At 39.6% G+C, this 13,308-nt stretch overlaps 1 protein-coding gene and 1 long non-coding RNA gene across 10 annotated transcripts in view; one reads left to right on the forward strand and one right to left on the reverse strand.

Annotated features, from left to right (window-relative positions):
- PEAK1 (pseudopodium enriched atypical kinase 1) overlaps positions 1 to 13,308 on the forward strand; it is a 118,520-nt gene that overhangs the window by 75,884 nt on the left and 29,328 nt on the right. For all 9 annotated transcript variants that reach the window (XM_075764695.1, XM_075764703.1, XM_075764698.1 and 6 more), the window contains one exon: positions 3,423 to 6,698. In XM_075764695.1, coding sequence (XP_075620810.1) covers positions 3,535 to 6,698 — 3,164 coding nt within the window. In that variant the 5' untranslated portion in view covers positions 3,423 to 3,534. The remainder of the gene's footprint in view (positions 1 to 3,422; positions 6,699 to 13,308) is intronic.
- Positions 1 to 13,308, reverse strand: part of LOC142603520 (uncharacterized) — a 45,360-nt gene that overhangs the window by 21,968 nt on the left and 10,084 nt on the right. The gene's annotated exons all lie outside the window — the stretch shown is intronic.

Here is a 13,308-nt window from a genome sequence, read left to right on the forward strand (position 1 = left end):
CAATGTTGATATTACGCATTTACTGTTACTGCTTTCTTTGGAAGCCTAATGCTGTTTTGTATTTAACATCTGAGGTTGTTATTGCCTTGATTTTGCAGAGATTGAGTATCTTCAAGTAACTTCTTTCATCCGAACTATTTGTTTCAGAAGAGCCAGGAGCTCTGCAGAGTACACGTTCCTGTTCCTTAGCAGTTCAATGGGCTGTCACGGAAGCAGGGAAGTTAGGGAAGAAAAGACACCAAATTGCTACAGTGGCTTAAGAGATCTGGTGCGTGACTGCCCGCATCTCTGGTTGACCTTGCTTGTTTTGAAGAGTAGGGCAAGAGCCTAGAACTGAACCATGGCAGGGTATTTTCTTCTCCTTGGATTTGTGTGTGTTTTCATTCCCTGCAGTGGGCTCTGCTGCCCCCTACCAAGTGGCAGCTGTTGTTAACAGCAATGGAAGCAGCAGCCTGAACATGTGAAGAATTGTTTTATGGTTTTTCATACCGAAAGAAGGTTTTGTTTCTGTTATCGCTCATAATCACTTTTGCTATAATTATCACTCATTATAGGGAATCTGTAGTTGAAACAGTAAATGTATTTTCTTTAAAGGGAGAGGAAAACATCAGAAAAATTGCTTTTAGTTGTGTAGCAATGAAGAAACTGCCTGAATTTTTGTTAGAATGCAAATACTTGTTTAGACATAGAAAGGTCACTGTGAATTTAATTTGAAATAGATAGCATAGGAGCGCTTCTGATTTTGAGTCTAGAAATAGCACAATGTTGGAATTCTTTTGTGGGGTTTTTAACATACATTTCCTCTTGTTTGAAGATGCGTATTTCCTCTTTGTTACAGCTGCAGGCAATCTCAAAGCATGCTACAGGAACTGCTCATCCTGCATGTGCCCAAGGCAACTGGAAACCCAGCTGTAGTTTACAAACCTGAGAAGTCAGTGGCTCTTGCCTGTTTCACAGGCTGTGTCAAAAATCACGTTAGAGAGCATGGTTGTGTTTAAACTGTTTCCATTAGGTGTTGAAAAGCAATATCTCTGCGTCTGTCTATACATGTCTTAAGTAGTTTCCGTACATGAGTTACGTGTCTGCATTTACATGGACACGTCAAGGTGTATTTTATTTTTAAGCCAAATTGCTGCAGGTGGTGTACTCCTGGGACGTTCGATGTACGTTTGCACAAACCTATGGCCACACCGTAGTTTTTATTCCTGACTGGGGCGTTGTGTTGTGGTTCTGCTAAGGTTCCCGTAGTTCACATTCATGTGTTGAGTGTAGCACTCGTTTGGGTTAGAGGAAAACTGATTAGTATCAGTGTATCTCAGCAAATGAGTGTGAGTACAGCCAGCAGTAAAAACATAAAAATGTAGTCATGTGAAGGTGCACAATAGAGTGCTTTCTCATTTCTACCCCGATGTTATTAGTGAAAATGCTTAGCTTGGAAGGCCATAAAGCTCTCTGGTTTGTGATAAGATTCTAGAGCAAGTGCAGTTTATGCCATTTCGGACAAATAATATCACCCAGTTAAATCTTAAAAACCACACGCGCGTGCACTAACCCTTTTGTTTAAATTGTTTGTTCGGAGGTTTTATGTAATGGAGAAGTATATTTTCCAAGAAAACATTTAGTTTAGACTCCCATTAGTGTAACTTTACTCCTTTTATTTGTTAAATACACGAAGGAGCTAACCAGGGTATAAAATTCTAGTATGTGCACACTCTCTCTGATTTTAGGAGAATTATTTCTTAATGTAATTTTTCTGCTTACAGTATATGGGCTTGCAAAGTGTTGAAGCAACAAATCTTGGCAACGATGAAAAACATACAAAGACACTTTCCTCTGTATATGTAAAACAAAGGCTGAAAGTTTGGGCTGATCTGTATCTGGCAGACTTTCTATCTCTTAGGTCATACAGAGAAAGCTTTTTGGCAAAAAGCTTTGTCTGGAAACATATTTAGTCAACGTATGAAATATGATAGCCCTGGTACCACAAATGTGTCTGAAGATGCTCTAATAGAGTTAGACTTCAGCCCCATCTGCTGTTGGAACAAGATTGCTCTATTTGAGTCTTCCAGCATAGGACAGCCCTTTGCCAAAACACAGAGAGCAGTACGTGAGGAGACTGACAAATGCATACAAGTGTCAGTTTTACTAATGGCTTCTATTGTTTGCTACGCTGATGAAAACCACTTGTGTCCGTGGTGAATGCCAGCATAGCTGTCCTGCTGCTGGGTTCCGAACCACTGGCTCTATAGAGAGCCGCATCTCTAACAGAATGTGTCTAATAATGCCCTTTCAGTGTACCTATGTGATCAGCAAGTATGTTTTCACCCGAAGCCTGTAAGAATATAAAATTATTGATTTTCAATGCCTGTGTTTACAGACATAGCAGCAGACACACAGATTCGTCCACCTCAGTAAAATATCTCCAATAATTGGAGTTACGCAACAGTGACGAAGAGACCAGACTTGTGGATTTGGCTTAGAAGGCTTAAAATCTTCCAGCATTAATTCACAAAACTCTCAAATCCTGGATACTCCAAAGACTATAAAGCAGAGCAGATTCATGTTTGGCTTTTACTTAAGGCTGATCGTTTCAGGAAAATCTTTTTCAAATGAGTCAATTTCAATTCTTTTTCAATTGTTATTTTGGGGGAGGATGGGTAGAAAAGCTACATGTGAAACAAATCAGGGACTAAAAATCCATAGCTTTGTTTTGAGGATATAAGAATGGATTTTATTGCCACTACTGTAAGCTAAAGGAGAAGAAACAGTGACTTTCTGGAAAGGTTTCCCCAGCGTTTTTATCTGACTTTTCCAGGATATCAGTCAGGCCTCTCCCTTCAACCAAAATACCTGTCCAGTTATAATGTGACTCTGATGAAAAAAGCACTAAAATGGCAGAGCTTGGAATTGCTTGAACATATTTTGTCACTTAAGCTGAGCTCATTCCGTTTGAAGCTAAAACAAATGATCTCAATTACATTTAGGAGAGTAAACATACTCTTACTTTCCTGGCTCATGTTTAAGTTAGTTATGTTAAAAACCATGTGCACTAATCTTCGCTTTTATATCCTCTTCCTAGCATTTGTTTTATTGGGCAAAATTAAAGGTCAATGGTCCTGAACTAGTCAAGAGAATTATTCTAAATTCTCAGTCATTGCCATTTCTCTCTCTCTCTCTCTTTGCTTTCAGTAATACAGGGCTTAGCTGCCAAAGTTTTAATTCCTTATGTGTGAAACAAATGATATTTGCTACTTTTTTGCATTTCAGTTACACAGTTTTGTACATAAATTTATGTAAAAAGAGCTAAGACATCAGCAAAAGGCTACTTGCTTATTCTGAGTCATTCATAGTGTAGAAAATGTGAGCGTAATGATCAACCTGTTTTTTCCCCATTCTTATCCTCATTCTCTTTTGTGTTTCAGAATGATCACTGCTCAAAACAGTAGCCACCCTAACTGAACAGAGTGAAAACATATGGATGAAATTCCTACCATGCACTGAACAGCACGGCATCAAGCGTAAAGCTCTGGGAAGATGTCTGCTTGCAACACTTTCACTGAACACGTCTGGAAACCTGGTGAATGTAAGAACTGCTTCAAGCCTAAAAGCTTGCATCAGTTACCCCCAGTATCTGAAAAAAAACCCCTCTCGCATGGAAATCTGAAAACCAATGCAAACCAAAGTAACAGCCATCGTGGAAGAAATACAGGAAATTTCCGACCACCCGTGGCAAAGAAACCCACTATAGCTGTGAAACCCACCATGATGGTGGTAGACGGGCAGGGCGTCTGCGGCGAGATCAGCACGCCGGATCATGGTGAGAATAAATCGGTGCCTGCAGGTTGGAACCGAAACAAAGCTGTCTTGAACAAAAAACCACTGAACAATAATAACGAAGATGAAATTGAAGGTTACAGCCATGTTCACAGGCCTTATGGCAACAATGATGGTGTAGGTAAGATACCAAATAACAATAATAATGGACTGACAGAAGTTTTGAAGGAGATAGCAGGTTTGGATACCACACCTCAGCTAAGTGGAAATGAAATGAACTCAAGAGAAACCTTCTTGGGAAGAATAAATAATTGTTATAAAAGATCATTAGAAAGAAAGCTCCCTCCAAGCTGCATGATGGGCGGAATGAAGGATTCACACAGTAAGCACGTTATTCTGAGTGGAAGCACTGAAGTAATAAGTAATGAAGGTGGACGTTTCTGTTATCCAGAGTTCTCTAGCGGAGATGAGAGTGAGGATGACACGGTTTTTGGCAGCATGCAAGAAGAGCACGAGAGCTGGGATGAAAGCGATGAAGAGTTACTAGCAATGGAAATTCGTATGAGGGGCCAACCTCGCTTTGCTAATTTTAGAGCTAACACCCTATCTCCTGTTCAGTTCTGTGTTGACAAAAAATGGAATACCGTGCCCCTTAGAAACAAGTCTCTCCAGCGGATCTGTGCAGTAGATTATGATGACAGTTATGATGAAATTTTGAATGGTTATGGGGAAGAGACTGTGATTCTTTATGGGCAAGAGAGCATGCAGAGCATGGTATCTTCTGATTCTACATCTCCTGATTCTTCTTTGACAGAAGAGTCTCGTTCTGGAACAACCAGCAGTTCTTCACAGAAGCTCTGTAATGGAGGGTTATCTCCTAGTACTCCTCAGGACCTCAAATTGATTGAACCAGAATATGAAAGTCTTTGTGACAATCTACAAGTGAAGGATGTGTCAAAAGCTCCCAGAAATGTTCCGAAAAGCCTAGAAACACACAAGGCAGTCCTTGCGCTTCGACTGGAAGAGAAGGATGGCAAAATTGCTGTGCAGACTGATAAGCAAGAGAATAAAAGTTCTTCAGATGTTGCTGGTCAAGCTGTAACTATAAATTTGGTGCCTGTGGAAGAGCAAGCTAAACCTTACAGGGTGGTGAATATGGAACAACCCGTGTGCAAGCCATATACCATAGTGGATGTATCAGCTGCCATGACCAATGAATGTAAGGAGAATCAGACTGAAACCGCAGAAACCAAAAATGCATCGTCTAACCCCAGCTCACCTGTAACTCCAGGCACACCTATTACATCCTCTGCAGGATCACCTGTACGAGTGAATGCTAATCTGAAAAAATCCAGTGCAATCAGATACCAAGAAGTGTGGACTTCTAGTACTAGTCCAAGACAGAAGATACCTAAGGTGGAGTTAATTGCTAACAGCTCAGGACCTTCTGTTCCTCCCAGGAAGACAAGCCACAAGTCAGCTCCTACTTCACCTACAGCTACAAACGTTTCTTCAAAAACTATCCCGGTTAAGTCTCCCAATTTATCTGAGATAAAATTCAACAGCTACAATAATGCTGGTATGCCACCTTTTCCTATTATCATTCATGATGAGCCCACTTATGCCAAGAGTTCCAAAAATGCTATTAAAGTTCCTATTGTAATCAATCCGAATGCATATGATAACCTGGCTATCTATAAAAGTTTTCTAGGCACCAGCGGAGAGCTATCTATCAAAGATAAAACTACTAGTGTAATAAGCCACACGTATGAAGAAATAGAAACAGAAAGCAAAATGACTGAAACCATAGGAAGTAAACCCACTGAATTTTCCCAAGTGAAAGGGGTGACTAATAGCTCTGAATGCAGGCTGGGTTCTGTGGCTCAGAAGGTCCAGGAGTTTAATAGCTGTCTCAGTAAAAGTCAGATATCACCACAGAGAAGTCACAGTTCTGACCACAGCTCCCCATCAAGAGTTCAAAAGACGACACAAGAGCCTGCAGCAAAAATAGATGTAACACCAGAGGCTTCTGTTGGCGGCAGCAGCAGCAGAGAGAATGCGAGCACAGTGCTTTCACAGATTGTGGCTTCTATCCAGCCGCCACAGTCTCCTCCAGAAACACCTCAGTCCGGACCCAAATCTTGTAGCATTGAAGAACTGTATTCCTTACCCCCTGATGCAGATGCCACTAAAAACACCCTGGTACGACCCAAATCTCTGTTTACATCACAGTCTGAAATGGAGTCATCCAAGACGGTGGAAAACACTGCCATTAAAATGCAGAAAGATTCACTTTCACAGCCAGTTGCCGCTCACTCTCCAAAGCCAGTGAGAGCCACTCCAAATACCACAAGTCCCAAAACAGAGCAAGCACCGCCATTTCCTCCTCCACGGTCCACTTCTTCACCCTATCACGCAAGTAACTTGTTGCAAAGGCATTTCAGCAATTGGACCAAACCAAACAGTCCCACCAGGTCAACAGAGGCCGAGTCGATCCTTCATTCAGAAGGTCGCCGAGCTGCTGATGCGAAACCCAAACGCTGGATATCGTTTAAGAGTTTTTTCCGCCGCAGAAAAACTGACGATGAGGAAGACAAGGAGAAAGAGAGAGAGAAAGGAAAATTGGTGGGCCTTGATGGAACGGTTATACATATGCTCCCCCCTCCTCCAGTTCAACGTCATCACTGGTTCAGTGAGGCAAAGTCAGACTCCAGTGAGAAGCCGTCAATTGTTTTCATGTATAGATGTGAACCGGCACAAGCTGAACCCAAGGCTGACCATCAAAGCAAGAGTGGAGTGGAGTCTGCTATCGCAGATGCGCTAGCAAAAGACAAAGGAGAGATGCAGGAAAAGTCTCCAGAGAGCTCTGAACAGAAGATAGCGAGCCATTCCTCTCCGCCTCAGATTCCCAAGAAAATCCCAAGGTAATCTGCTCATCTTTTTTAATCGCTTACTCAGTTGTGAACTATCCTGTATATACTGCTGAAAAGGGAAGAAATTAAGGAGGTTTATTATATTAAGTGTAGCTTTTTCAGAATATATTTATTTTAGGTAACTTCAAGCATATTGGATATCAGAAGGGATTAAAAAAAACCCACTAGAAATGGTATGTGGAGTTTGTACTGCAGATTCACTAGTAAGTCACGATAGCCATGTTACATTGAATCAGATACATTTTCCTGAATTTCTAGTTTAAGAAAGTGTTCTTATGTTATAGGAAACTAAAGAATTCCTCTGCAGAAATAGAAGGCAACTGTTGAAAAGTATAATAGAAATTAAGATCTGTGACTCATAAAAGATGGTGTGCTAACTTTATCTCACATACCCAAGAATACAAGAGATGCTAATTAACTTGATGCTACACTGCAGCGTCACTGCAGCACTCCCAAAATAAACCATGTAAAAAAGTAATAATAGAATTATATTATCTATGAAGTGATCTATCTCCATTTTGCAAGACCTTTAGTGATGAATATATTTTGTCCCCTAACTCTATTGGATTCGGTAGAGCTGGTCGCTCCATTTCTACCTGACAATTTCGTTCAGTGATTTCCTCTTTTAATTTTTTATCATAACTTGCTAAAATGATTTGTTGTTCTAATTTCTGTGAAAGCCTTTGGCCAATAGATCTTTATTTTAGTCCTATAAGTTCATGGTAGTTGAATGTTCTAGGTCTGTTAGTTTAAAGGTCTGTTCGTTCCCTTACGAAGGGTACACATGGTGGGGGGGGGGGTGTTGTTGTTGTCTCTGAACACAAAGAACCATGTTTATTTCCAGAAAAGCATTGTTTTCAACATACCACTGAGTTCCCACAGCTCATGATAGTGCATAACCTGAGAGGGCTGGAGATGTTCATTGCAATCGGTCACGTGGGCATAGTATGCATTTCCCTGAGTACAGACCACTGCTGTGGATGTATTAGAATACATCTTCCAGTGTTGTTATACAAACCAAATCCAAAAGAGCTTCAAACTTGCATTATTTAATTCATTACAACAATAACCTAGTGGTAGGAAATTAAAAATTTTGTAAAATTTGAGCTATGTGTGAGCCTCAGAAAATCTGTCATGGCAGTGTTTGTTGTTTTTCTTTTTCTGTTGTCTAGACAAGAAAGTTGCAGTGACTTTTAGTTAAAATGGTTTTAAGGTTGACTCAAACTAATAGAAATCTCTTTGTGAGCATAATTTGAGTTTATTGAACTGCTGTTTGCCTTAAAGTAAAATATCTTTAACCGAGAGTGACCATTTGCACCAAGGGTAATTAAATCACTTTTATATCTCATCTTGGGAACACTGATACAGCATTCCACTGAAGATCAGGATTACTTTCCAGACTATTTGCCTTTTGTCAGACATGGAAAGCTTTGGGTTTTGTAATGCAAGACAGTGATAGGGTTTATCTTAGTATGATGTAAAGCTGGTTTCTGTAGATGTGCATTTGAAGTAACTGCCCCAAATACAAGATAGGATGGTCTCCAAAATCTTGGTGTACTGTCTGTTTCTGCAGACTCAGATGAACTGCAATCTCAGGGTCCAGAATTTTATTTTAAAAAAAAAGAAAAAAGTACATGAAAATTTAACAAATAGAGTTAAAAAAAAAATCCAGTACAAATTGTAGGTGTGAGTTTCAGAAACATTAAGCACTTCCACAAAGTATTAAAGTCAGTAGGAGCTGTAAGCATTCAGCATCTCTCAAGATGTGCAGCACCACAATAATGCAGGGGTGTGGGTGATGACAGAAGGGGATGTCCCTGTATTTACAGTGCATGTTACAGTTTAAGGCTGAAGACAGTGGGGAATGTACCCAGGGCTAGAATAACCCTTGACAGGAGTCTAGTCTCTCTAGACTTACCCTAAATTAAATGGGGAGAAGTAGGCAGCTTTAGAGAGCAAATGAAAGAATTGGAGAAGTGTGTGCTCTCAACCCCTGTTCAGAGGAACCCCTTTTTTCTATTATCTGCAGGGGAACCTAGAGAAAATGAAGTTGTACTAACATTTTTTTAGCAGCGTTACCGAATACATTGCCATCGGGAGATTCTCTTGCTCCCACCTCCTTAGTGCCCTGCTCTCGTGCTGCCAAGACAGTTCATGTGGTTACCTGTGGTGAACCAGACTGAGGAAGTGATCCACGTGCCAGATAACTTTTTCAGTTATTTTTTTTTTCAGTTATCTGGCAGTTATTTTTCAGCCAGATCAATGTGCTGATCTGACAGGGGGAGCAGGCAGGAAGGAGCAGCTGCTTATCTGGGTGGTAAAAGGGTAATGGCTGTGGTCAGAGTTGGCACTTGTTCTTGGACTACCCTAGAGATGGTGCTGTTACCCGTTTGATATTTTTCCCCTATTAGTGGAATACCTTCTGCCCTTACTACTGAAGGCAATCGGTCATTCTATCCTATCTCATTCACTTATTCCAAAAAGTAAGTTTACTCTCCATTTTTCTGCTAGTCACTGCAGTATTGGCTAAAACCATTGCTCACAATTTTCACTGGTGAAAATTGGAATTTTCCAAATGTTAGGATTGGAATTTCTCTTTCTAACAATGTTGTTCTATGGTTTCTACAAATTTCAAAGAAAATGCACTGAGGTGCTGGGAACACTGGACAGTGGATATCTTTACCCTTCAGTTATTATATTCAGTTGCCTTGATGCAATTTGATGTCTTAAGTTATTTGGGTTTTTTACTTAATTTTTAATATTGTTGAAGAAATGAATTGAAACCTTATAGTGCCAAAAATTGAAGTGGTTTTTTTGTTTTGTTTAAGGGTTTGGGCTTTTGTTTGTAATATCCTAATAGGCGAGAATCAGGGTTGTCAACTTTCATTGTTGCACAAGCAGGAGACGTAACAGACAATGCTATACTTGGTTTGTGTTAACTCTTCATGTATTAGTAAGAGGTTAGTGTTAATTCAGGCTAAAATATGTGCGCAGAAAAGATGTTTAAAATCTTCAGTTAAGCCTGCGGAGGCTTAGAGGAAAACAGAAGACATGAAGATAGCAATCAATTATGCTTTTCTAACTCAGAATGCCAACAACAGTAAGCTCACTGAAACACCAAACTGATGACCTGGAAAATAAGATAAGCTTCAAAAATGTCAGATTACTGGGGGGTCTTGAAAGCAAATTAAATGAAGATGCAATATTTCCTTATTTGGCAATGGATTACAAAGCTGCTAAAGATTGATAACGCAACCACAAAACAGGGCTGAAGGTATTTAAAGTTATCACTAGAAAGGTCAGTTTTTCCTTTTGAACAGTACTTGCAAAATACTCAGTTCTTTGGAAAGCTGAAAACTATCCCTCTGTTACACAAAAGAACTTGGTTTGGTTTATCCACGTGACTGTTTCTTTCTGTTTGATGCCAGGATGCACATGAGGTTGTTCAAAAGGAGCTAGCAAATACTAATGTATTAAATTTACCAAAAATGTGTAGATAGATTAAATTTTGGTAAAAATCAGCAGCCACATCAGTTTTATCATTAATGGGAACGAAAATCAGGTATTCTTAGAACACCTGCAGTACATGATGCAGCAGTTGTTCTCAGGCAAAACCTAAAACTGACCTCTGAAAGAAAACATGATATTTCTGGCCTAAGTTGTCGTAATTGATAAAGGTGGTACAGCACAGCGTGTGGAATTCATACTGAGTTTTAAAAAAAGGTTCCTCAAAGGCTTTGTTATCTAGTGGATCACGCTGTTGCTATTGGAGTTTCACAAGATAAAGGTTTCTCTTCTCCTTCATTGAGAGATCACTGCTTATACCCACTAGCAGCTTTTTAGATTGAGATGTTTCCTCAGCGCAGCCTTCTGATTCTTCCTTTCCTATCTTCATAAATCACATCAGAGCTGAGCTAAAACCTTATTCAGCACCGTTTTAGATGGCAGTGCCTTTGTAAATCAAGGCACAACTGATTTGTGCACAGCCATTTCCATTTCAGTTATCTATTAAACTGAATAGTTTCCGTTCATAGCTACAAGTCAGACATAACTTTCCTTTATAGGATCTTTGGGCCAGACTTGGATGAACCAAAGGTAAAACTATATTTACTGAAATTCTTCCATCAAGTAGTGAGGTCAGTATATTGATTCCATTATAGTCTAGATAAGAAAGCATTTCTTCATAGCTGAAGTTGGGATTACCAGTCTAATTCCTAAAATGTTAACTTTGTCAAAAGGATTTGAAACTAAGCTAGCGATCATTTTACAAACAGTTCACCTTGAGTAACTTCCAGCCAGATTGCTGCTCCTGCAGTTAACATAAATGTCAGTGACAGATGAGAATCCTTTAGAAAACTGGCCAAAAACGTGCATAGTTCCTGCCTGCCGTGGAAGCGTTTCAGTAGTCTATGTGTTCCTCAAATGCTTTTTGTTGTGCTGATTGCCTTGAGGTTGCTGACAACTGTTCAGACTGTTTGCCTTAAAATACAGTAAGCCAAATGTGATTTCAGGAATCTGAGTTAGGTAGAGCACCAAGACTTATAAGGCCCCAAATGGTTTATCTCTTCAGTGGGTTTTTTAGTAATCTGTTACACCACTAACTGTTGTTTAAGGCAAAAAATAGAAGCGACTGGAGCTAGGGGTGTGTCACAGCGCACAACACTGGTGGCCTGGACCTTGAGAACCTGAACAGCATAGGGAATGGAGCTTACGTGTAGGCTCTCTTGATTCAGTGGGACAGGAGCCGTGAAATGACTCTTGAGTGCTCTGTATATCTACAGAAATACGAATGTTGTAACAGATTACTCAGTAAAAACAACTGGAATCATTGTTCTTCAAAGATGTCGTCGTATATTAAGATCAGGATCGCATCCAGAGATAGGCAGGAATAACCACCACTGCCACATTCCACTTTATCACTGTCATTGATCCAATCCTGCAGATTCCACAGCCACTTCAGAAACTACTTGAGAACAAAATCTTTTAAATCACAGTAGGGCTCTGTTTAAAACAAAGTGCTTTCCAGTTTAGAGGACCTCTTGTATAAGTCTTAAGGTTCTCACCTGAATCCAAACCTTTTAAGTGTAGCTTGTATAAATTGGTGAGGGGAATTCAAGGATGTTACAGCTGAAAAGAAAATTCTTGCTTGAGCAAGTCTACTGAAATGGGAGAAATTCTCACCTGAAAAGTTCAGGTGGAATTGTCAACTCCCCCTTCTCTCCAAATCTATCTTGATTTGCTTTTTTCTAGGTATCAGCAAAGTTTTTTTACCTTACTCAGCAATGCTTTGAAGAGCATTAGCCATCTATGTTACCCTGTTTCACCAATGAAAAACTTCTGGGAGATTTTTCTCTAGAATATTTATATGCTAACAGAATTGGAAATTATTCATGCTCATTAAGCAAAAGTTTGGTAAGATTTTATGTGAAGATTTGTAAACACTGAGGACTTAAAGAACCAAGTAGAATGAATTTTACCATTTATTATTTTATAAATTTAGATGAAGAAATTGTAAATCACTATTACTGTTCTTAATTCCTCTAATACAGTCTGTAAAATGCGAAGACTGAGAACTTTAGAAAGAAAAACTTTTTTTTTATAATGCACGGTTAATCTGTGGAACTCATTGCCATTAGGTTTCACTGACACTAAAGAGCTAAGCAGGATGTCTTTACTGGATTATGAAATGTATTCCCATTATCCATGCAAACATCACATTATACCAGATTTTAAAAAAAATAATATAAATTCTCATGCTTCAAGACTAAGCCAACTTCTAAATAATAAGAATTAGGAATAAACTTTATGGCTTAGTTATTTCAGATTGTCATTTGAGAAGTTTCTTTCACTTTATTCTTAAGTGCCTATTTCTGGCTAATGGCGGTGATGAGGAACTGAACTGCGTGAGCCACTGGAATGGGTTTTCTGTACCCGTAATGTTCTCTGAAACCCGAGCACTGTTCATCTTTGCTCAGTGTTGTACAGAAATAAAGTGGTCTGTGTTCTCAGTGGAAGTTCCTGTGTAAGGTGGCCTTTGACCACCCTCAAGCCATTAACCTCTGCATTTTTCCTCAAGCATTATTGAGTCAATTTAGGCTTTATATTAGCTTAAAAGTGTAGGGCCTGAGGGGATCTCAAAAGGGATCTCTTTGAAACCAAATATATCTGAGTTACACAGATTTTTTTTTGTGTGTGTGTGTAAAACTAAGTCATCTTCCTTGTCAGGCTCTCTCATCTCAAACTGTATGACTGCCATCGATTACTGCTTTGCTGATGCCCACTCAGGGAAGAGATCAGAGTCTCAGCTGGGTCTAAGGCCGCATCGTCTTTTCTCTGTGCTTCTCTTAGTGATTTCTGCCACTTGGATTTATGTGCTGTCTTACATAGAACTGCACTCCCTCAGCTTGACCTCTCCGATCTGACCCTAATTTGGGAATGCACTCTCAGAATCACTTCTTATAAGTATTCCACTTTATCTCCTTCATATTCATTGCTGTTTATTAGTTACTGTAATTGAGAAGGCGTGCTCTGAATAGAGGAAAACACAGGTCACACAATAGCTGTGATTCCACTGTCCTTACAACAATTAACACACTACGCA

The sequence above is a fragment of the Balearica regulorum genome, chromosome 12, assembly GCF_011004875.1.
Source record: "Balearica regulorum gibbericeps isolate bBalReg1 chromosome 12, bBalReg1.pri, whole genome shotgun sequence".
NCBI lineage: Eukaryota > Metazoa > Chordata > Aves > Gruiformes > Gruidae > Balearica > Balearica regulorum.